The sequence below is a fragment of the Coregonus lavaretus genome (genome assembly GCF_964263955.1).
Source record: "Coregonus lavaretus genome assembly, contig: HAP1_SCAFFOLD_280, whole genome shotgun sequence".
Lineage (NCBI taxonomy): Eukaryota > Metazoa > Chordata > Actinopteri > Salmoniformes > Salmonidae > Coregonus > Coregonus lavaretus.
In genome coordinates, this window is record NW_028161584.1 from 418,500 (window position 1) to 445,631 (window position 27,132).

General features: G+C 41.6%; 2 protein-coding genes across 2 annotated transcripts; both read left to right on the forward strand.

Moving 5' to 3' along the window:
• Window positions 1-3,094: 3,094 nt before the first annotated feature.
• On the forward strand, window positions 3,095-16,144 carry LOC311120368 (NLR family CARD domain-containing protein 3-like; the record flags this gene model as incomplete). The annotated part of the gene is made up of 8 exons (XM_084194979.1): window positions 3,095-3,175; window positions 3,305-3,533; window positions 3,961-5,725; window positions 6,018-6,191; window positions 9,265-9,438; window positions 14,173-14,346; window positions 15,236-15,353; window positions 16,130-16,144. The coding sequence occupies exons 2-8, from the start codon at window positions 3,323-3,325 to the stop codon at window positions 16,142-16,144; spliced, it is 2,631 nt and encodes an 876-aa protein (XP_084051105.1). The 5' UTR covers window positions 3,095-3,175; window positions 3,305-3,322.
• A 7,339-nt stretch (window positions 16,145-23,483) lies between these two features.
• Window positions 23,484-24,652, forward strand: LOC311120373 (stonustoxin subunit beta-like). Its single transcript, XM_084194983.1, has 2 exons — window positions 23,484-23,566; window positions 24,088-24,652. The coding sequence occupies exons 1-2, from the start codon at window positions 23,488-23,490 to the stop codon at window positions 24,609-24,611; spliced, it is 603 nt and encodes a 200-aa protein (XP_084051109.1). The 5' UTR covers window positions 23,484-23,487; the 3' UTR covers window positions 24,612-24,652.
• The last annotated feature ends 2,480 nt before the right edge of the window (window positions 24,653-27,132 follow it).

The window sequence follows — 27,132 nt, forward strand, 5'->3', positions numbered from 1 at the left end:
TTTTCTAAGATGGTCATTCATTACTTTAGTTAGCTATATATCTCGTAATGTGATACTTTTGGAAGAGCAATTAAATAGTGACTATAGCAGGTGTTGAATCCCAGGTAAATAATCACTAGTCAGATGCTCCAACCTCAACCCTAGTTTACATGCATTATAGAAAATAATCTTAATATCTGATATTGGGAGTAAATAACCTCGGAATAGAAAAGACGAGTGCATCTTCCAGCCCGCCAATAAATTACATCAAATCAAATCAAAGTGTATTTGTCACATACACGTGTTTAGCAGATGTTATAGCGGGTGTAGCGAAATGCTTGTACTTCTAGCTCCGACAGTGCAGTAATATCTAACAAGTAATATCTAACAATTTCACAACATATACCCAATACACACAAAACTAGTAAGGAATGGAATTTAAGAATATATACATATATGGACAAGCAATGACAGAGCGGCATGGAGTAAGATACAGTAGAATATTCTAGAATAGATTGCAGTATATACATATGAGATGAGTAGTGCAAGATATGTAAACGTTATTAAAGTGACTAGTGTTCCATTTCTTAAAGTGGCCAGTGATTTCAATAGGCAGCAGCAGCCTCTAATGTGCTAGTTAGTGATGGCTATTTAACAGTCTGAAGGCCTTGAGATAGAAGCTGTTTTTCAGTCTCTCGGTCCCAGCTGTGATGCACCTGTACTGACCTCGCTATTGGATGGTAGCGGGGTGAACAGGCAGTGGCTCGGGTGGTTGATGTCCTTGATGATATTTTTGGCCTTCCTGCAACATCGGGTGCTGTATGTGTCTTGGAGGGCGGGTAGTTTTCCCACGATAATGCAACCCTCGCGGTTAGCAAATGTACCTCAACATGCCCCTCGCTTGTGCTAGAAGGCAGAGTGCTCGCTGCTGGTTGATGAATCTGACAATGAATGTACTAGGAAAATACGTTTTTCTCGACCAGAGGTGACTAAATTAATGTTCAGGCTTTTTGATAATCGTTATAGTAATGAAGTATAATTTCAAAACATGAGCATAAAAACAGGTAATAATAAACATGAATCATCATTATATTATTTCACAGTAATCTGTTAAATGCTTTTTCAGTCGTTCCTCTTGCGTTAGCAGTGTGGAAAGGGACAGTAAAAAGCGTGTGCAGGAGTTTTCCTGTGAGGGGGAGTGGTGGTGTATCCAGGGAGAAAACTAAACTAACCTTCTGAAATGTCATTCATGGTCTTATGCTGCCATCTATTGGAATTATTTAGTAACTGCAGTAGTACTGAATAAAGTATATCCTTACTAAAGTAGTAATTACTCGGAATTGCAAAATATGACATTTTCTAGTTCATTTTACCACTTACAACCATAACATAACAATGATTAGAATAACAAACAATGCAACTGACATAAACCAAAAACACCATACATTTAGTTAACTATATATATATATATATATATAAAATATGTATTTAGATGGGTGACATTATCTGCCAAAGTAACACCACTGTAGATAAAGAAGAGCTCTCCAGTAGGTGAACCAAAACATTTAAAGGCCCCTTTCTCAAACATGAGGTTACAAGTTTATCATCTTTCAAAGCAGAATTACTTTCCTATTGTTCCTCAACTGTAGTGTATGATATACCTTTTTCTAGCTGAGTCTCTACTTTTATCCAATGTAAAAAAAAACACAATTTCTAATTTTGCTACATAAGATTGAATCGAGCCGGTCGGCCACATTTGACTGTGTAAAACCTAGCAGTACTACTGAGGCAGATATATATTATTACTGTGTAAAACCTAGCAGTACTACTTATTTCTCTGAGAGTGAGGTAGATATATATTATTACTGTGTAAAACCTAGCAGTACTACTTATTTCTCTGAGAGTGAGGCAGATATATTATTACTGTGTAAAACCTAGCAGTACTACTTATTTCTCTGAGAGTGAGGCAGATATATATTATTACTCTGTAAAACCTAGCAGTACTACTTATTTCTCTGAGAGTGAGGCAGATATATATTAATACTGTGTAAAACCTAGCAGTACTACTTATTTCTCTGAGAGTGAGGCAGATATATATTAATACTGTGTAAAACCTAGCAGTACTACTTATTTCTCTGAGAGTGAGACGGATATATATTATTACTGTGTAAAACCTAGCAGTACTACTTATTTCTCTGAGAGTGAGGCAGATATATATTATTACTGTGTAAAACCTAGCAGTACTACTTATTTCTCTGAGAGTGAGGCAGATATATATTAATACTGTGTAAAAACCTAGCAGTACTACTTATTTCTCTGAGAGTGAGCCAGATATATATTAATACTGTGTAAAACCTAGTAGTACTACTTATTTCTCTGTGAGTGAGGCAGATATATATAGCATTTTGCAAAAAAACATGATTATTTGTCTCTCTGAAATAAACCATCAAGTTATAGATTTTAAACAAATACATGTCTGTCATTGAACAACCCCATGCCATGATTAGATAGTGAAAAAATACACCAATCTCTTTCATAATTTCTTTAAACAATAAAATCTAATTCACCAACATTTCTGAAAATGGATTTATGATGTTTTAGAATGAAACTCTTCTTATGTTTCCCCATCTGAGCTCAGAGTAGATGAGAGATGTAATGTTTGTCTCTGTTGTGTTGAAGCCCAATCAAGCAGGAGAGACCAGCCTCCCCTGTACCCAGCTGTGTGTCCATAAAGAGTGACCGGTCTATGAATCAACCTATGAGGTTTAGAGAGGGAGACTTTTCTAGTGAACAAAGGTAAGAAGAACTCATGGGTCATGGTCAGTGAGTTAAACAACACTGTCTCTAGTCATTTCTCCTCTCCCATTTTCACATTTATTTTTGTTGTTTTCATAATCCATATGCTAAACCTTTTTTCCATTTTCATAGTCCTGAAACAATATTAAACAAATACTACATTCCCTCCCTGTGTGTGTGTGTGTGTGTGTGTGTGTGTGTGTGTGTGTGTGTGTGTGTGTGTGTGTGTGTGTGTGTGTGTGTGTGTGTGTGTGTGTGTGTGTGTGTGTGTGCACTCCCTGGATGAGGAGATGTAATCTCATGTTTTGTCCACAGAAACCAACAGGAGAGATCAGAGTCAGAGATTCTCAGTGGTCAGTCTTCCCAGAGTCATCAAACAGACCTGGCCTCCATATTCAGTGTATGTGGTCCTGTTATGTACATTTGTTTTTGTTTACCTCAAGTAAAGTTGATCTGTCAATCATTCATTAATGTGTTAATGAGAAAGCATTTAGTCTCTTGCTTAACTTATTTACTTGATTTATTTCAGTTGCTTGAAGAGAATATCATGACATTTGTGAAGAACGAGCTGAAGATGTTCAAGAGGATTCTTAGTCCAGAACTCCCAGAAGGCTTTGAGAGTCAGAAGCAGGATAATGAAGTGGTGGATGCTGAAGATGAGAAGCAGGAGAGCAGTGCCAGAGAGGGGGCTCTGAAGATCACACTGCACGTCCTGAGGAAAATGAACCAGAAGGAGCTTGCTGACACACTGGAGAAAAGTAAGAGCTGTCTGCCTCATGTTAAATGCTGTTTTAGAACATTGAAAAGCTGTAGCTAAAGTACAGCTAAAGTAGCTGTGTAACTCAGTGATATTGTAGCAGCCTTAAAACAACACCTAGTGACCTCATCAAGTAGCAGCAGGGATGTGTTGTGGTGATTAATTTAGAAAGAGAAGAGGAGAGACAGAGGAGAGAGAGAGAGAGAGAGAGAGAGAGAGAGAGAGAGACAACATTATTAATGCCATCAATAATACCAATAATGATATAAATCAGTCACACCAGTGTGTAATGCATTATGAAAACATTTACAGATTTATACAGACAGTTAAGAGAATAAATGATTATAATTTAAACTTTATAAGACAGTCTTACAATACTGTAGGCATTAAAACAGATGTAATATTAATATCCTCTGTGTTATTTCTAGATTCAGATGAGCGTGCTGTGATTTGCCAACGTGAACTTAAATCTTATCTAAAGAAGAAGTTTCAATGTGTATTTGAGGGGATCGCTAAACAAGGAAACCCAACACTTCTCAATAAGATCTACACAGAGCTCTACATCACAGAGGGTGGAACAGGAGAGGTCAATAATGAACATGAGCTGAGACAGATTGAGACAACAACCAGGAAACAAGCAAGACCAGAGACTGCAGTCAAATGTAACGACATCTTCAAACCCTTAACTGGAAGAGACAAACCTATCAGAACTGTGCTGACAAAGGGAGTCGCTGGCATTGGAAAAACAGTCTCTGTGCAGAAGTTCATTCTGGACTGGGCTGAAGGAAAAGCAAATCAGGATGTCCAATTTGTATTTTCATTCCCTTTCCGGGAGCTGAATTTGATGAACAGGGAAAAACACACTTTCATTGAACTTCTCAATCACTTCTCAATGGAAACCAAAGAATCAAGAATCTCCAACTACGACAAGTACAAAGTTCTGTTCATCTTTGATGGTCTGGATGAGTGCCGACTGCCCCTAGACTTCCAGAAGAACAAGATCTGTTGTGACGTCACAGAGTCAACCTCAGTGGATGTTCTGCTGACAAATCTCATCAAGGGAAATCTGCTTCCCTCTGCTCTCCTCTGGATAACTACCCGACCTGCAGCAGCCAATCAGATCCCTTCAGTGTGTGTTGACCAGGTGACAGAGGTACGAGGGTTCAATGACCCACAGAAGGAGGAGTACTTCAGGAAGAGATTCAGTGATGAGGACCTGGCGAGCAGAATCATCTCCCACATAAAGACATCAAGGAGCCTCCACATCATGTGCCACATTCCAGTCTTCTGTTGGATTTCTGCAACAGTCCTTGAACACATGTTGAGTACAGACAAGAGAGAAGAGATGCCCAAGACTCTGACTGAGATGTTCATACACCTTGTGGAGTTTCATACCAAACAGAAGAATGAAAAGTATCTTGGGAAAGAAGAGACAGGTCCACACTGGAATAAAGAGAGCATTCTGTCACTGGGAAAACTGGCTTTTCAACAGCTTATGAATGGCAATCTGATTTTCTATGAAGAAGACCTGAAAGAGGCTGGCATTGATGTCAATGAAGCCTCAGTGTACTCAGGATTGTGCACACAGATCTTTAAAGAGGAATGTGGGCTGTACCAGGACAAGGTCTACTGCTTCGTGCATCTGAGCATTCAGGAGTTTCTGGCTGCTGTATATGTGTTCCTCTCATTCATCAACAACAATGAGAATCTAATGGCCGAACCGCAAGTTACTGAAGTTACTGTCTACAAGAGTGCTGTGGATAAAGCCTTGCAAAGTGAGACAGGAAACCTGGACCTGTTCCTCCGCTTCCTTCTGGGCCTCTCACTGGAGTCCAATCAGAAGCACTTACGAGGTCTACTGACAAAGACAAGAAGCAGCTCACAGAGCCATGAAGAAACAGTCAAGTACATCAAGAAGAAGATCAGGAAGAATCCCTCTCCAGAGAGGTGCATCAATCTGTTCCACTGTCTGAATGAACTGAATGACCATTCTCTAGTGGAGGAGATCCAAAGCTACCTGAGATCAGGAAGTCTCTCAAAAGCCGAACTGTCACCTGCACAGTGGTCAGCTCTGGTCTTTGTGTTGCTGACTTCAGAAAAGGAGCTGGATGTGTTTGACCCGAAGAAATACTCCAGATCAGAGGAAGGTCTTCTGAGGCTGCTGCCAGTGGTCAAAGCCTCCAGAGCTGCTCTGTGAGTACATACAATGACATTTAAGTACTAATCATCAGGAAGAAATATTCAGTTTAGAGAAATATATGTATTATAATATGTATATAATGTATAATATTAAATTGAAAAACTTACTGAATCAGTGCATTGGTGTTCACATTAGTATAACAATATAACCATACAATTCTAGGAGACAGAAGATTAATATATATGTTCTTTAAGAGAATAAACCAAATGCATCTGCCATTGTCCTTCTACACTATTGGTGTTGAATTAACAGTGTGTTTGTGAAATCATGATGATGTCTTTGCAGGCTCTCATTCTGTGGACTCACAGAGAAAGGCTGTGCTTCTCTGGTCTCAGCTCTGAAGTCAAACCCCTCACACCTGAGAGAGCTGGATCTGAGTAACAATGTCATGAAGGATTCAGGATTGAAGCTGCTCTCTGCTGGACTGGGGAATCCCCACTGTAAACTGGAGACTCTGAGGTCAGTATTCCTGTAGTTGGTCAACCATTGATAACTGTTCACCAGATCCACATGTGTTTACCAGGCACACATAGTCCACACCATATGTGTTTGGACAGTGAAGCTTACAGTTTTACATTTGGTTCTATGCTCTTGCATTTTCGATTTGAGATAACATGTTTCATATTAGGTGACATTACAGAATGTCACCTTTTATTTGAAGGTAATGGTGAGAGGTTAGCATGTTTTGTTGTAGCCTCTGTAACTTTCTCACTCATTATTATTCATGATTCATTCATGATCCTTCTCAATCATGGCATCATCAGGATTACTTTAGTAGTGTTTAGAAACATGTTATCTACTCACTTAGAAAGAAAATGACTCAACACCAACGAATAGCAGTGTGGTTTTAATATGATTTGACTCTTTGCAGGCTGTCAGGCTGTCTAGTCACAGAGGAAGGCTGTGCTTCTCTGGTCTCAGCTCTGAAGTCAAACCCCTCACACCTGAGAGAGCTGGACCTGAGCTACAATCACCCAGGAGACTCAGGAGTCAGACTGCTCTCTGCTGGACTGGAGGATCCACACTGCAGACTGGAGAAACTCAAGTATGTAGAGGGTTTATGTCAATGTTCATATCAGACATGTTGGAGGTATCAGGCTAGTTAAGACAAACATTCTGACCACCACTTGGACTAAGTTATATAAAGACTGTGTGTGTGTGTGTGTGTGTGTGTGTGTGTGTGTGTGTCCAGTGTGTGTGTGTGTGTGTGTGTGTGTGTGTGTGTGTGTCCAGTGTGTGTGAGTGTGGGTCCAGTGTGTGTGTGTGTCCAGTGTGTGTGTGTGTGTGTGTGTGTGTGTCCGGTGTGTGTATGTGTGTGTGTGTGTGTGTCTGTGTGTGTCCAGTGTGTGTGTGTGTCTTTGTCCAGTGCATGTGTGTGTGTGTCCAGTGTGTGTGTGTGCACGTGTATCAGTACACACACTGGACACACACACACACTGGACACACATACACACTGGACACACACACACTCACACTGGACACACACACACACACACACACTAGACACACACACACACTGGACAAACACACACACACTAGACAAACAAACACACACTGGACACACACACACACACACACACTAGACATACACACACACACTGGACACACACACACACTGGACAAACACACACACACACACACACACACACACACACACACACACACACACACACTGGACACACACCGGACACACACACAAACACAAACACACACTGGACACAGTTACACAAACACACACACACTGGACACACACAAACACACAGACTTACTCACACTGGACACACACACACACACACTAGACACACACAAACACACACACACACTGGACACACACACACACACACACAAGGATTCATTTAGTAGTGTTTAGAAACATGTTATCTACTGTTAATAATGATACATTAATTCATGTATATACAGTACCACTCAAAAGTTTGGACACACCTACTCAGTCAAGGGTTTGTCTTTATTTTTACTATTTTTTCCATTGTAATCTTCAAATAGCCACCCTTTGCCTTGATGACAGCTTTGCACACTCTTGATATTCTCTCAACCAGCTTCACCTGGAATGCTTTTCCAACAGTCTTGAAGGAGTTCCCACATATGCTGAGCACTTGTTGGCTGCTTTTCCTTCACTCTGCCGTCCAACTCATCCCAAACCATCTCAATTGGGTTGAGGTCGGGTGATTATGCAGGCCAGGTCATCTGATGCAGCACTCAATCCCTGTCCTTACACAGCCTGGAAGTGTGTTGGGTCATTGTCCTGTTGAAAAACAAATGATAGTCCCACTAAGCCCAAACCAGATGGGATGGCGTATCGCTGCAGAATGCTGTGGTAGCCATGCTGGTTAAGTGTGCCTTGAATTCTAAATAAATCACAAACAGTGTCACCAGCAAAGCACCCCCACACCATAACACCTCCTCCTCCATGCTTTACGGTGGGAACTACACATGCCGAGATCATCCGTTCACCCACACCGCTTCTCACAAAGACACGGCGGTTGGAACCAAAAATCTCAAATTTGGACTCCAGGCCAAAGGACAAATGTCCACAGGTCTAATGTCCATTGCCCGTGTTTGTTGGCCCAAGCAAGTCTCTTCTTCTTATCGGTGTCCTTTAGTAGTGATTTATTTGCAGCAATTCGACCATGAAGGCCTGATTCACACAGTCCCCTCTGAACAGTTGATGTAGAGATGTGTCTGTGACTTGAACTCTGTGAAGAATTTATTTGGGCTGCAATTTCTGAGGCTGGTAACTCTAATGAACTTATCCTCTGCAGCAGAAGTAACTCTGGGTCTTCCATTCCTGTGGCGGTCCTCATGAGAGCCAGTTTCATCATAGTGCTTGATATTTTTTGCGACTGCACTTGAAGAAACTTTAAAAGTTCTTGAAATGTTCCTTATTGAATGACCATCATGTCTTAAAGTAATGATGGACTGTCGTTTCTCTTTGCTTATTTGAGCTGTTCTTGCCATAATATGGACTTGGTCTTTTACCAAATAGGGCCATCTTCTGTATACCCCCCTACCTTGTCACAACACAACTGATTGGCTCAAATGCATTAAGAAGGAAAGAAATTCCACAAATTAACTTTTAAGAAGGCACACCTGTTAATTGAAATGCATTCCAGGTGACTACCTCATGAAGCTGGTTGAGAGAATGCCAAGAGTGTGCAAAGCTGTTATCAAGGCAAAGGGTGGCTACTTGAAGAATCTCAAATATAAATATACATTTGGATTTGTTTAACACTTTTTTGATTACTACATGATTCCATATGTGTTATTTCATAGTTTTGATGTCTTCACTGTTATTCTACAATGTAAAAAATAGTTTTAAAACAACAAAACAAAAACTTGAATGAATAGGTGTGTTCAAACTTTTGACTGGTAGTAGTGTGTATATACATATATGAATAGATATGTCAGGTTTCAGGACGCTGATATATCTGAATATGTTGAAAAAAATATACTGCCACTATTTTCACCACCAAAGAATAGCAGTGTGGTTTTAATATGATTTGACTCTTTGCAGGCTGTCAGGCTGTCTAGTCACAGAGGAAGGCTGTGCTTCTCTGTTCTCAGCTCTGAAGTCAAACCCCTTACACCTGAGAGAGCTGGACCTGAGTAACAATGACCTGAAGGATTCAGGAGTGAAGCTGCTCTCTGCTGGACTGGGGAATCCCCACTGTAAACTGGAGACTCTGAGGTCAGTATTCCTGTAGTTGGTCAACAAGTGATAACTGTTCACCATATCCACATGTGTTTACCAGGCACACATAGTCCACACCATATGTGTTTGGACAGTGAAGCTTACAGTTTTACATTTGGTGCTATGCTCCAGCAATTTGGATTTGAGATAGAATGTTTCATATTAGGCAACAGTATATAATGTCACCTTTTATTTGAGGATATTTTCATACATATCTGTGTTACCGTTTAGAAATGAAAGCACTGTATGTGTCTAGTTCTCCCATTTGAAAAAGTCGTAATAATTTGGACATATTCACTTATATTGTATTAAAGTAGTCATAAGTTTAGTATTTGGTCCCATATTCCTTACCTGCAGTGATTACATCAAGCTTGTGATTCTACAAACTTGTTGAATGCATTTGCAGTTTGTCTTGGTTGTGTTTTGGATGATGTTTTTCCCAATAGAAACTGAATGGTGAATAATGTCCTGTCATTTTGGAGTAACTTCACTTGTATTGTCAGTAAGAATAGAAGATGTTTCTGAACACTTCTACATTCATGTGGATGCTACCATGATTATGAATAATCATGAATGAATCGTGAATGATGATGAATGAGAAAGTTACAGAGGAACAAGTATCCTACCCCCTCTGTTATTGGTAATGGTGAGAGGTTAGCATGTTTTGTTGTAGCCTCTGTAACTTTCTCATGCATTATTATTCTTGATTCATTCATGATTTTTCTTAATCATGGCATCATCAGGATTAATTTAGTAGTGTTTAGAAACATGTTAATTACTCACTTAGACAGAAAATTACTCCAGTCATCATCCACCATTCAGTTACTATTGGACAAAACATAACCCAAAACACAACCAAAACAAACTATAAATGCAACCAACGAGTTTGGAACAAAATACTAAACTTTGAACTACTTTAATACACTGTAAGTGAATTGGTCAGAATACTTATGACTTCTTCAAATAGGGGGACTAGATACATAAAGTGCTTTTACTTTTCTAAATGGTGAAACAGATATGTATGGAAATACCCTCAAATAAAAGGTGACATTATATACTGTCACCTCATATGAAACATTTGATCTCAAATCCAAAATGCTGGAGTATAGAGCCACATTTAAAATGTTAGCTTCACTGTCAAAATAGATATGGTGTTGACTGTATACTCAATACAATCTAAATCTGATACCTCACTGTCTGTCTTTTGACTGATTCTGCTTTTTAAACGGCTCTGGTCAGTCTACTCAAATATTTATTCTTTTATATTTTTCTATCTACAAGCAATACTTCGATAATTTGTAATTTCTAATAATGATACATTAATTTATGAATAGATATGGCAGGTTTCAGGACACTGATATATCTGAATATGTTGAAAACATATACTGCCACTATTTTCACCACCAAAGACTAGCAGTGTGGTTTTAATATGATTTGACTCTTTGCAGGCTGTCAGGCTGTGGAGTCACAGAGAAAGGCTGGGCTTCTCTGGTCTCAGCTCTGAAGTCAAACCCCTCACACCTGAGAGAGCTGGACCTGAGTAACAATGACCTGAAGGATTCAGGAGTGAAGCTGCTCTCTGCTGTCCTGGGGAATCCCCACTGTAAACTGGAGACTCTGAGGTCAGTATTCCTGTAGTTGGTCAACAAGTGATAACTGTTCACCAGATCCACATGTGTTTACCAGGCACACATAGTCCACACCATATGTGTTTGGACAGTGAAGCTTACAGTTTTACATTTGGTGCTATGCTCCAGCATTTTGGATTTGAGATAGAATGTTTCATATTAGGCCACAGTACAGAATGTCACCTTTTATTTGATGTTAATGGTGAGAGGTTAGTATGTTTTGTTGTAGCCTCTGTAACTTTCTCATTCATTATTATTCATGATTCATTCATGATTTTTCTTAATCATGGCATCATCAGGATTCATTCAGTAGTGTTTAGAAACATGTTATCTACCCACTTAGACAGAAGATTAATCCAGTCATCATCCACCATTCAGTTACTATTGGACAAATCATAACCCAAAACACACGCAAAACAAACTGCAAATGCAACCAACAAGTTTGGGACCAAATACTAAACTTTTGAGTACTTTAATACACTATAGGTGAATTGGTCAGTATACTTATGACTTCTTGAAATGGGGGGACTAGATACATAAAGTGCTTTCATTTCTAAATGGTGAAACATATGTATGAAAATACCCTCAAATAAAAGGTGACATTATATACTGTCACCTCATATGAAACATTTGATCTCAAATCCAAAATGCTGGAGTACAGAGCCACATTTAAAATGTTAGCTTCACTGTCAAAATAGATATGGTGTGGACTGTATACTCAATACAATCTAAATCTGATACCTCACTGTCTGTCTTTTGACTGATACTGCTTTTTAAACTGCTCTGGTCAGTCTACTAAAATATTTGTACGTTATATTTTTCTCTCTACAAGCAATACTTTGATCATTGGTAATTTCCAATAATCAAACATTCATTAATTTATAAATAGATATGGCAGGTTTCAGGACACTGATATATCTGAAAATGTTGAAAAAATATACTGCCACTATTTTCACCACCAAAGAATAGCAGTGTGGTTTTAATAGGATTTTAATATTTGCAGGCTGTCAGAATGTCTAGTCACAGACAGAGGCTGTGCTTCTCTGGTCTCAGCTCTGAAGTCAAACCCCTCACACCTGAGAGAGCTGGATCTGAGTAACAATGACCTGAAGGATTCAGGAGTGAAGCTGCTCTCTGCTGTCCTGGGGAATCCCCACTGTAAACTGGAGACTCTGAGGTCAGTATTCCTGTAGTTGGTCAACAAGTGATAACTGTTCACCAGATCCACATGTGTTTACCAGGCACACATAGTCCACACCATATGTGTTTGGACAGTGAAGCTTACAGTTTTACAGTGGTGTGAAAAAGTGTTTGCCCACTTTCTGATTTCTTATTTGTTTGCATGTTTGTCACACTTAAATGTTTCAGATCATCAAACAAATTTAAATATTAGTCAAAGATAACACAAGTAAACACAAAATGCAGTTTTGAAATGAAGGTTGTTATTATTAAGGGAAAACAAAATCCAAACCCACATGGCCCTGTGTGAAAAAGTGATTGCCCCCTACAACCTAATAACTGGTTGGGCCACCCTTAGCAGCAACAACTGCAATCAAACATTTGAATTCCAATGAAGTTTTTACAGCGCTGTGGAGGAATTTTGGCCCACTCATCTTTGCAGAATTGTTGTAATTCAGCCACATTGGAGGGTTTTCGAGCATGAACTGCCTTTTTAAGGTCATGCCACAGCATCTCAATAGGATTCAGGTCAGGACTTTGACTAGGCCACTCCAAAGTCTTCATTTTGTTTTTCTTCAGCCATTCAGAGGTGAACTTGCTGGTGTGTTTTGGATCATTGTCCTGCTGCAGAATCCAAGTTTGCTTCAGCTTGAGGTCTCGAACAGATGTCCGGACATTCTCCTTCAGGATTTTTTGGTAGACAGCAGAATTCATGGTTCCATTTATCACAGCAAGTCTTCCAGGTCCTGAAGCAGCAAAACAGGCCCAGACCATCACACTACCACCACCATATTTTACTGTTGGTATGATGTTCTTTTTCTGAAATGCGGTGTTACTTTTACGCCAGATGTAATGGGACACACACCTTCCAAAAAGTTCAACTTTTGTCTCGTCAGTCCACAGAGTATTTTCCCAAAGGTCTTGGGGATCATCAATATGTTTTCTGGCAAAAACGAGACGAGCCTTAATGGTTTTTTTGCTCAGCAGTGGTTTTCGTCTTGGAACTCTGCCATGCAGGCCATTTCTGCCCAGTCTCTTTCTTATGGTGGAGTCATGAACACTGACTTTAACTGAGTAAGTGAGGCCTGCAGCTCTTTGGATGTTGTTGTGGGGTCTTTTGTGACCTCTTGGATGAGTCGTCGCTACGCTCTTGGGGTCATTTTGGTCGGCCGGTCACTCCTGGGAAGGTTCACCACTGTTCCATGTTTTCGCCATTTGTGGATAATGGCTCTCACTGTGGTTCGCTGGAGTCCGAAAGCTTTAGAAATGGCTTTATAACCTTTTCCAGACTGATGGATCTCAATTACTTTCTTTCTCATTTGTTCCTGAATTTCTTTGGATCTCGGCATGATGTCTAGCTTTTGAGGATCTTTTGGTCTACTTAACTTTGTCAGGCAGGTCCTATTTAAGTGATTCCTTGATGGAGAACAGGTGTGGCAGTAATCAGGTCTGGGTGTGGCTAGAGGAATTGAACTCAGGTGTGATAAACCACAGTTGAGTTGTGTTATAACAGGGGGGGCAAACACTTTTTCACACCGGGCCATGTAGGTTTGGATTTTGTTTTCCCTTAATAATAACAACCTTCATTTCAAAACTGCATTTTGTGTTTACTTGTTATCTTTGACTAATATTTAAATTTGTTTGATGATCTGAAACATTTAAGTGTGACAAACATGCAAACAAATAATAAATCAGGAAGGGGGCAAAGACTTTTTCACACCACTGTATTTGTACTTTTATATTTGTCTCTCTACAAGCAATACTTTGATAATTTGTCATTTCTAATAATGATACATCCATTTATGAATAGATATGGCAGGTTTCAGGACACTGATATATCTGAATATGTTGTAAAAATATACTGCCACTATTTTCACCACCAAAGAATAGCAGTGTGGTTTTAATATGATTTGACTCTTTGCAGGATGTCAGGCTGTCTAGTCACAGAGGAAGGCTGTGCTTCTCTGGTCTCAGCTCTGAAGTCAAACCCCTCACACCTGAGAGAGCTGGATCTGAGTAACAATGACCTGAAGGATTCAGGAGTGAAGCTGCTCTCTGCTGGACTGGGGAATCCCCACTGTAAACTGGAGACTCTGAGGTCAGTATTCCTGTAGTTGGTCAGCAAGTGATAACTGTTCACCAGATCCACATGCGTTTACCAGGCACACATAGTCCACACCATATGTGTTTGGACAGTGAAGCTTACAGTTTTACATTTGGTGCTATGCTCCAGCAATTTGGATTTGAGATATAATGTTTCATATCAGGCAACAGTACAGAATGTCACCTTTTATTTGATGTTAATGGTGAGAGGTTAGCATGTTTTGTTGTAGCCTCTGTAACTTTCTCACTCATAATTATTCATGAATAATTCATGATCTTTCTCAATCATGGCAGTCACAGGCTTGATTTAGTCATTGCATTCAAAGAATATGGGACCAAATACTAAACTTTTGACTACTTTAATACACTATAAGTTAATTGGTCAGAATACTTGACTTCTTGAAAAAGGGGGACTAGATACATAAAGGGCTTTTATTTTTCTAAATGTTGAAACAGATATGTATTAAAATAACCTCAAATTAAAGGTGACATTATATACTGTCACCTCATATAAAACATTTGATCTCAAATCCAAAATGCTGGAGTATAGAGCCACATTTAAAATGTTAGCTTTACTGTGAAAATAGATATGGTGTGGACTGTATACTCAATAAAATCTAAATCTGATACCTCACTGTCTGTCTTTTGACTGATACTGCTTTTTAAACTGCTCTGGTCAGTCTACTCAAATATTCGTACTATACATGTTTCTCTCTACAATCAATATATTATCATTTCTAATATTGAAACATTCATTAATTTATGAATATATATGGCAGGTTTCAGGACACTGATATATCAGAATATGTTGAAAAAATATATTGCCACTATTTTCACCACCAAAGAATAGCAGTGTGGTTTTAATATGATTTGACTCTTTGCAGGCTGTCAGGCTGTCTAGTCACAGAGGAAGGCTGTGCTTCTCTGGTCTCAGCTCTGTGGTCAAACCCCTCACACCTGAGAGAGCTGGACCTGAGTAACAATGACCTGACGGATTCAGGAGTGAAGCTGCTCTCTGCTGGACTGGGGAATCCCCACTGTAAACTGGAGACTCTGAGGTCAGTATTCCTGTAGTTGGTCAACAAGTGATAACTGTTCACCAGATCCACATGTGTTTACCAGGCACACATAGTCCACACCATATGTGTTTGCACAGTGAAGCTTACAGTTTTACATTTGGTGCTATGCTCCAGCATTTTGGATTTGAGATAGAATGTTTCATATTAGGCGACAGTGTATAATGTCACCTTTTATTTTAGGTTTTTCATACATATCTGTTTTTCCGTTTAGATACGAAAGCATTTTATGTATCTAGTTCTCCCATTTGAAGAAGTCGTAATTATTTGGACAAATTCATTTAGTCATAAGTTTAGTATTTGGTCCCATATTCCTTACCTGCAGTGATTACATCAAGCTTGTGATTCTACAAACTTGTTGAATACATTTGCAGTTTGTCTTGGTTGTGTTTTGGATGATGTTTTTCCCAATAGAAACTGAATGGTGAATAATGTCCTGTCATTTTGGAGTCACTTCACTTGTATTGTCAGTAAGAATAGAAGATGTTTCTGAACACTTCTACATTCATGTGGATGCTACCATGATTATGAATAATCATGAATGAATCGTGAATGATGATTAATGAGAAAGTTACAGAGGAACAAGGATCATACCCCCTCTGTTATTGGTAATGGTGAGAGGTTAGCATGTTTTGTTGTAGCCTCTGTAACTCTCTCACTCATTATTATTCATGATTCATTCATGATATTTCTTAATCATAGCATCATCAGGATTAATTTAGTAGTGTTTAGAAACATGTTATCTACTCACTTAGACAGAAAATTACTCCAGTCATCATCCACCATTCAGTTACTATCGGGCAAAACATAACCCAAAACACAACCAAAACAAACTGCAAATGCAACCAACGAGTTTGGAACCAACTACAAAACGTTTGACTACTTTAATACACTATAAGTTAATTGGTCAGAATACTTATGACTTCTTCAAATAGGGGGACTAGATACATAAAGTCCTTTTATTTTTCTAAATGGTGAAACAGACATGTTTAAAGATAACCTCAAATGAAAAGTGACATTATATACTGTAACCTAATATGAAACATTTGATCTCAAATCCAATATGCTGGAGTATAGAGCCACATTTAAAATGTTAGCTCCACTGTCAAACTAGATATGGTGTGGACTGTATACTCAATACAATCTAAATCTGATACCTCACTGTCTGTCTTTTGACTGATACTGCTTTTTAAACTGCTCTGATCAGTCTACTCAAATATTTGTACTATACATGTTTCTCTCTACAAGCAATACTATGATAATTTCTAATAATGATACATTCATTTATGAATAGATATGGCAGGTTTCAGGACACTGATGTATCTGCAAATGTAGAAAAAAACATTCTGTCACTATTTTCACCACCAAAGAATAGCAGTGTGGTTTTAATATGATTTGACTCTTTGCAGGCTGTCAGGCTGTCTAGTCACAGAGGAAGGCTGTGCTTCTCTGGTCTCAGCTCTGAAGTCAAACCCCTCACACCTGAGAGAGCTGGACCTGAGCTACAATCACCCAGGAGACTCAGGAGTCAGACTGCTCTCTGCTGGACTGGAGGATCCACACTGCAGACTGGAGAAACTCAAGTATGTAGAGGGTTTATATCAATGTTCATATCAGACATGTTGGAGTTATCAGGCTAGTTAAGACAAACATTCTGACCACCACTTGGACTAAGTTATATAAAGACTGTGTGTGTGTGAGTGTGTGTGTGTGTGTGGGTCCAGTGAGTGTGTGTGTGTGGGGGTCCAGTGTATGTTTAGAAACATGTTATCTACTCACTTAGACAGAAAATTACTCCAGTCATCATCCACCATTCAGCTACCATTCAGTTACTATCTCAAAATAGGGTTACTTAATGTTAGATCCCTCACTTCAAAGGCAGTCATAGTCAATGAACTAATCACTGATCATAATCTTGATGTGATTGGCCTGACTGAAACATGGCTTAAGCCTGATGAATTTGCTGTGTTAAATGAGGCCTCACCTCCTGGTTACACTAGTGACCATATTCCCCGTGCATCCCGCAAAGGCGGAGGTGTTGCTAACATTTACGATAGCAAATTTCAATTTACAAAAAAAAAAATTGCGTTTTCGTCTTTTGAGCTTCTAGTCATGAAATCTATGCAGCCTACTCAATCACTTTTTATAGCTACTGTTTACAGGCCTCCTGGGCCATATACAGCGTTCCTCTCTGAGTTTCCTGAATTCCTATCAGACCTTGTAGTCATAGCAGATCATATTCTAATTTTTGGTGATTTTAATATTCACATGGAGAAGTCCACAGACCCACTCCAAAAGTCTTTCGGAGCCATCATCGACTCAGTGGGTTTTGTCCAACATGTCTCTGGACCTACTCACTGCCACAGTCATACTCTGGACCTAGTTTTGTCCCATGGAATAAATGTTGTAGATCTTAATGTTTTTCCACAAAATCCTGGACTATCGGACCACCATTTTATTACGTTTGCAATCGCAAAAAATAATCTGCTCAGACCCCAACCAAGGAGCATCAAAAGTCGTGCTATAAATTCTCAGACAACACAAAAATTCCTTGATGCCCTTCCAGACTCCTTCTGCCTACCCAAGGACGTCAGAGGACAAAAATCAGTTAACCACTTAACTGAGGAACTCAATTTAACCTTGCGCAATACCCTAGATGCAGTTGCACCCCTAAAAACGAAAAACATTTGTCATAAGAAACTAGCTCCCTGGTATACAGAAAATAACCGAGCTTTGAAGCAAGCTTCCAGGAAATTGGAACGGAAATGGCGCCACACCAAACTGGAAGTCTTCCGACTAGCTTGGAAAGACAGTACCGTGCAGTACCGAAGAGCCCTCACTGCTGCTCGATCATCCTACTTTTCCAACTTAATCGAGGAAAATAAGAACAATCCAAAATTTCTTTTTGATACTGTTGCAAAGCTAACTAAAAAGCAGCATTCCCCAAGAGAGGATGGCTTTCACTTCAGCAGTAATAAATTCATGAACTTCTTTGAGGAAAAGATCATGACCATTAGAAAGCAAATTACGGACTCCTCTTTGAATCTGCGTATTCCTCCAGGGCTTAGCTGTCCTGGATCTGCATAGCTCTGCGAGGGCCTGGGATCGGGAGAGACACTTAAGTGTTTTAGTACTATATCTCTTGACACAATGATGAAAATAATCATGGCCTCTAAACCTTCAAGCTGCATACTGGATCCTATTCCTACTAAACTGCTGAAGGAGCTGCTTCCTGTGCTTGGCCCTCCTATGTTGAACATAATAAACAGCTCTCTATCCACCGGATGTGTACCAAACTCACTAAAAGTGGCAGTGATAAAGCCTCTCTTGAAAAAGCCAAACCTTGACCCGGAAAATATAAAAAACTATCGGCCTATATCGAATCTTCCATTCCTCTCAAAAATTTTAGAAAAAGCTGTTGCGCAGCAACTCACTGCCTTTCTGAAGACAAACAATGTATACGAAATGCTTCAGTCTGGTTTTAGACCCCATCATAGCACTGAGACTGCACTTGTGAAGGTGGTAAATGACCTTTTAATGGCGTCAGACCGAGGCTCTGCATCTGTCCTCGTGCTACTAGACCTTAGTGCTGCCTTTGACACCATCGATCACCACATTCTTTTGGAGAGACTGGAAACCCAAATTGGTCTACACGGACAAGTTCTGGCCTGGTTTAGATCTTACCTGTCGGAAAGATATCAGTTTGTCTCTGTGAATGGTCTGTCCTCCGACAAATCAACTGTACATTTCGGTGTTCCTCAAGGTTCCATTTAGGACCACTATTGTTTTCACTATATATTTTACCTCTTGGGGATGTTATTCGAAAACATAATGTTAACTTTCACTGCTATGCGGATGACACACAGCTGTACATTTCAATGAAACATGGTGAAGCCCCAAAATTGCCCTCGCTAGAAGCCTGTGTTTCAGACATAAGGAAGTGGATGGCTGAAAACTTTCTACTTTTAAACTCGGACAAAACAGAGATGCTTGTTCTAGGTCCCAAGAAACAAAGAGATCTTCTGTTAAATCTGACAATTCATCTTGATGGTTGTAAAGTCGTCTCAAATAAAACTGTGAAGGACCTCGGCGTTACTCTTGACCCTGATCTCTCTTTTGACGAACATATCAAGACTGTTTCAAGGACAGCTTTTTTCCATCTACGTAACATTGCAAAAATCAGAAATTTTCTGTCCAAAAATGATGCAGAAAAATTAATCCATGCATTTGTTACTTCTAGGTTAGACTACTGCAATGCTCTACTTTCCGGCTACCCGGATAAAGCACTAAATAAACTTCAGTTAGTGCTAAATACGGCTGCTAGAATCCTGACTATAACCAAGAAATTTGATCATATTACTCCAGTGCTAGCTTCCCTACACTGGCTTCCTGTTAAGGCAAGGGCTGATTTCAAGGTTTTGCTGTTAACCTATAAAGCGTTACATGGGCTTGCTCCTACCTATCTTTCCGAGTTGGTCCTGCCGTACATACCAATACGTTCGCTACGGTCACAAGACGCAGGCCTCCTAATTGTCCCTAGAATTTCTAAGCAAACAGCGGGAGGCAGGGCTTTCTCCTATAGATCTCCATTTTTATGGAACAGTCTGCCTACCCATGTGAGAGACGCAGACTCGGTCTCAACCTTTAAGTCTTTACTGAAGACTTATCTCTTCAGTAGGTCATATGATTGAGTGTAGTCTGGCCCAGGAGTGTGAAGGTGAACGGAAAGGCTCTGGAGCAACGAACAGCCCTTGCTGTCTCTGCCAGGCCGGTTCCCCTCTCTCCACTGGGGTTCTCTGCCTCTAACCCTGTTACAGGGGCTGAGTCACTGGCTTGCTGGTGCTCTTTCATGCCGTCCCTAGGAGGGGTGCGTCACTTGAGTGGGTTGAGTTACTGACGTGATCTTCCTGTCTGGGTTGGCGCCCCCCCTTGGTTTGTGCTGTGGTGGAGACCTCTGTGGGCTATACTCGGCCTTGTCTCAGGATTGTAAGTTGGTGGTTGAGGATATCCCTCTAGTGGTGCGGGGGCTGTGCTTTGGCAGAGTGGGTGGGGTTATATCCTTCCTGTTTGGCCCTGTCCGGGGGTTTCTTCGGATGGGGACACAGTGTCTCCGGACCGCTCCTGTCTCAGCCTCCAGTATTTATGCTGCAGTAGTTTATGTGTCGGGGGGCTGGGGTTAGTTGGTTATACCTGGAGTACTTCTCCTGTCTTATCCAGTGTCCTGTGTGAATTTAAGTATGCTCTCTCTAATTCTCTCGTTCTCTCTTTCTCTCTGAGAACCTGAGCCCTAGGACCATACGTCAGGACTACCGGGCATGCTGACACCTTGCTGTCCCCAGTCCGCCTGGCCTTGCTGCTATTCCAGTTTCAACTGTTCTGCCTGCGGTTACGAAACCCCTACCTGTCCCAGACCTGCTGTTTTCAACTCTTAATGATCGGCTATGAAAAGCCAACTGAGAGACCTGAGCCCTAGGACCATACGTCGGGACTACCGGCCGTGGTGACTCCTTGCTGTCCCCAGTCCGCCTGGCCTTGCTGCTATTCCAGTTTCAACTGTTCTGCCTGCGGTTATGGAACCCCTACCTGTCCCAGACCTGCTGTTTTCAACTCTTAATGATCGGCTATGAAAAGCCAACTGAGATTTATTCCTGATTATTATTTGACCATGCTTGTCACTTATGAACATTTTTGAACATCTTGGCATGGTTCTGTTATAATCTCCACCCGGCACAGCCAGAAGAGGACTGGCCACCCCTCATAGCCTGGTTCCTCTCTAGGTTTCTTCCTAGGTTTTGGCCTTTCTAGGGAGTTTTTCCTAGCCACCGTGCTTCTACACCTGCATTACTAGCTGTTTGGGGTTTTAGGCTGGGTTTCTGTACAGCACTTCGAGATATTAGCTGATGTATGAAGGGCTATATAAAATAAAATTGATTGATTGATTGATTGATTGATTGATTGTTTCCGTTTGTGTGTGTGTGGGTCCAGTGTGTGTCCAGTGTATGTGTGTGTGTGTGTCCTTTGTGTGTGTCCAGTGTGTGTGTGTGTGTGTCTGTGTGTGTGTGTGTGTCCAGTGTGTTTGTGTGTGTTTCCAGTGTGTGTGTGTGTTTGTGTCCATTGTGTGTGTCCAGTGTGAGTGAGTGTGTGTGTCCTGTGTGTGTGTGTGTGGGTCCAGTTTGTATGTGTGTTTCCTGTGTGTGTGTTTATGGGTCCAGTGTGTGTGTTTGTCGAGTGTTTGTGTGTCCTGTGTATGTGTGTGTGTGTGTGTGTGTGTCCAGTGCGTGTCCAATGTGTGTGTGTGTCCAGTGTGTGTGTGTGTGTGTGTGTTTGTCCAGTGTGTATGTGTGTCCAGTGTGTGTGTGTGTGTGTGTGTGTGTGTGTGTGTGTGTGTGTGTGTCCGGTGTGTGTGTGTGTCCTGTGTGTGTCCAGTGTGTGTTTGTGTGTGTGTGTCGTGTGTGTGTGTTTGTCCAGTGTGTGTGTGTGTGTGTACGTGTATCAGTACACACACTGGACACACACACACACACACTGGAAACACATACACACTGGACACAGACACACACTGAACATACACACTCTAAACATACATACTGGACACATACACACAATGGACACACACACACACAAAGGACGCACACACACACACTGGACACACATACACACTGGACACACACACACACACTGGACACACACACTGTAAACACACACACTGGACACATACACACAAAGGACACACACACACACAAAGGACGCACACACACACTGGACAAACACACACACACTAGACAAACACACACACACTGGACACACACACTCACACACTGGACACACACACACACACTGGACACACACACTCACACACTGGACACACACACACAAACTGGACCCACACATAATGGACACACACACACACTGGACAAACACACACACACACATAAACACACACACACACACACACACACACACACACACACTGGACACACACACACACACACACACACACACACACTGGACACACACGCACACACACACACTGGACACACACACACACAGACACACACACACTGGACACACACCGGACACACACACAAACACAAACACACACTGGACACACACACAAACACACACACACTGGACACACACTGGACACACACAAACACACAGACTTACTCACACTGGACACACACACACACACACACACACACACACACACACACACACACACACACACACACTGTAAACACACACACTGGACACATACACACAAAGGACACACACACACACTGGACACACACACAAACACACACACACTGGACACACACTGGACACACACAAACACACATACTTACTCACACTGGACACACACACACACACACACACTGGACACATAAAACCTAAACACTGGACACACAAACACTGGACACACAAACACTGGACACACACACACACTGGACAAACACACACACACTAGACACACACACATACACTAGACACACACACACAATAGACATACACACACACTGGACACACACACACAATGGACACACATACACACACTGGACACACACACACACACACACACTGGACACACACACACTGGACACACACACACACTCTAAAAAACACACACACACACACACTGGACACAGACACACACACACTGGACACACACACACACATACTGGACACACAAACACACACACTTGACATACACACACACACTGGACAGACACACACACACACACACACACACACACACACACACTGGACACACACTGGACACAGACACACACACACTGGACACACACACACACACACTGTACACACACACACACACACTGGACACGCACAAACAGTGGACACACACACACTTGGACAAATGTATATTCTGACTGTGTGTGTGTGTGTGTGTGTGTGTGTGTGTGTGTGTGTGTGTGTGTGTGTGTGTGTGTGTGTGTGTTTGTGTCCAGTGTTTGTGTGTGTGTGTGTGTGTGTGTGTGTGTGTGTGTGTGTGTGTGTGTGTGTGTGTGTGTGTGTGTGTGTGAGTTCAGGTGTATCCCTTAATGACTGTCTGTTCTTCTGCTTACCGCTACAGTGTGGAACATGGTGGAGAGAACACAATGAAACCTGGACTTAGAAAATGTGAGTGTTGACTGCTGTGAAGAATATGACTAAGAATAAGTCTTAATTCAAGTGAAGTCAAAGTCAAAGACCACCATCATTACTTACTTGGTCATATTAAATATCAGCTGTAGTTCTACAGAAGCACAAATCAGGGACACCAAAGTTTACAAAGAGTTGCTTTGTCAATGTGTGTGTCTGTGTGTGGTGTGTTCCTGTTACATTAGAAATGTGTGTGTGTGTGTATGTGTGTGTGTGTGTGTGTGTGTGTGTGTGTGTGTGTGTGTTCAGGGTGTGTGTGTATCCAGTGTGTGTGTGTGTGTGTTCAGGATTTGTGTGTGTGTGTGTGTAATTAATGGGAATAAGTGTGTTTTATATTACCATACAGTATAACATATGATCATTCAACAAGTCTCAAGTTACCTTAACTTCTCCTTTTGATACCTAGAAACATCTACATTAAATTAATTAGTGAAAAGTGAGTTAACATTCTAATGTGAACGATGATGATTTCTAATATTGTGTCTGGTTTCATCCATCAGATGTCTGTGATCTCACACTGGACCTAAACACAGTAAACAGATTCCTCTCTCTGTCTGAGGAGAACAGAAAGGTGACATATAGGAGAGAGGAGCAGCCGTATCCTGATCACCCAGAGAGATTTAAGGAATGTGGACAGGTGCTGTGTAGAGAGGCTCTGACTGGGCGCTGTTACTGGGAGGTAGAGTGGAGTGGGAGTGGGGCTGATATAGGAGTGACATATAAAGGAATCAGCAGGAGAGGATGGGGTAGTGACTGTCTGATTGGATACAATGACAAGTCCTGGTGTCTGTTCTGCTCTGACAACAGTTACTCTGCCTGGCACAATAAGAAGTCCACTCCCATAGACGTCCCCTCCTCCAGCTCCCACAGAGTAGGAGTGTATCTGGACTGGCCAGCCGGCACTCTGTCCTTCTACAGAGTCTCCTCTGACACACTGACCCACCTGAACACATTCCACTCCACATTCACTGAGCCCCTCTATCCAGGGTTTAGGGTTTGGGATGATTCTTCAGTGTCCCTGTAAATAATAACCATGGTAACACTGACACAAACACACACACTGGACACACACACACACACACACTGGACACACACACACACACACACTGGACACACACACACACACACACAACACACACACACACACACACACACACTGGACACAAACACACACACACGCACACACACACACTGGACACACACACACACACACACACACACACACACACACACACACACACACACACACACACTGGACACACACACACACACACACACACTGGACACACACACACACACACACACACTGGTCACACACACACACACACAGACACACACACACTGGACACACACACTGGACACACACACACACTGGACACACACACACACACACACACACACACACACACACACACACACACACTGGACACACACACACACACACACTGGATTCACACACTGGACACGCACACACACTGGACACACACACACACTGCACACACACACACTGGACAAACACACACACTGGACACACACACACTGGACACACAAACACACTGGACACACACACTGGACACCTACGCACACTTGACGCACACACTGAACACAAACAAACACTGGACAAACACACACTGGACATTAACAAACACACACAAACACACACACCCACACACACACAGGACACAAACACGCACACACACTGGAAACACACACAGGACACACACACACACACACACACTGGACACAGACAAACACACACACACTGGACACAAACACACTGAACACACACACAAACACACACACACACACACTGGACACAAACACACACACACACTGGACACACACAAACACACACACAGGACACACACACACACACACACACACACACACACTGGACACACACACACACACTGGACACAAACACACTGAACACACACACACACAAACTCGACACAAACACCCACACACACACAAAATGAACACACACACATTGAACACACACACACACACACTGGACGCTCACACACAAACACACTGGACATACACACACACAAACACACACACTGGACACACACACACACTGGAATCGAACACACACACACACTGGGGACACACACACACACTGATTACACACACACAGACACACACACTGTACACACACTGAACACACTCACACACTCAGGACACACACACACACACTGAACACACACACACACAATGGACACACACAAACACACACTGGACACACACACTCACTGAACACAAACACTGGCCACACAAACACTGACAAACACACACTGGATACACAAACACACACACACAGTGGTCACACTGAACACACACACACACACACTGACACACACACACTGGACACACACAGACTGACACACACACACACACTGGACACACAAACACACACACACTGGATACACATACACACACACTGACACACACACACTGGACACACACACACTGGACACACACTGAACACACACACACACTCACACTGACACACACACACTGGACACACACAGACTGACACACACACACACACTGGACACACAAACACACACACACTGGACACACATACACACTGGACACAAACACTGGACACACACACACACTGGACACACTGAACACACACACACACACTGAACAAACACACACACACACTGGACACACACACACTGAACACACACCCACACATACAGTGGACACACACACACAGGACACACACACACACACACTGAACACACACACACACACACACACACACAGGACACACACACACACACACACACACACACTGAACACACACACACACACACTGGACACATACACACACAGTGGACACATTTCCACGTGTTGGATTTTGATGAAAGGAAATCCCATATAGCCTACTGGACAGGACTTTGCTATGGCATCTTCTGTTTGGGTGTATCAGGTCAGGTCTGAGCCATGATCAGAATGTGTCTCTGTGTCTATTTCCAGCCCTGCCATTTCTACCTGTCCTGATCTAGTGTTTCACCCCTGACCTCCTCACACCGTCTCACTGTCCATGTCTGCTTTTAGCTCCCACATCTACTTCACTGTGTTATAATGGACCTTATGCTTGTTATGTCACCTCTGTAACCAGTTATCAAACATACTGACCTTTCTGACCCTATCCCATGGCCCTACTTTCTACAACTGAACATTTAAATTCCTCTATGAGTTTTGTTTAGTGTCCATTTACTTATTTATGTATTTGTTGTATATTGGGGTTGTGCTGCAGAGCATCATGGGGGTTTGTATGTGTTGAGATGATCACGTTCCAGATAAATGGTTGAACTGATTCCTGTCTCCTGTCTCATCATTATTGAATATTTATACAGACATGGTTATGAAACCCATGAGACATAACAAAAGATTGGTGATGAGTAAGTCTGAATCTACAGGAACTATTCTGTCTGGAAGAAGTGGGTTTTTACAACTGTTTAAAACTGTTATTTTCTGTGGCACTGTCTAGGCTAATGTTAGCACAGTGTATTGCTAGCAGAGGCAAG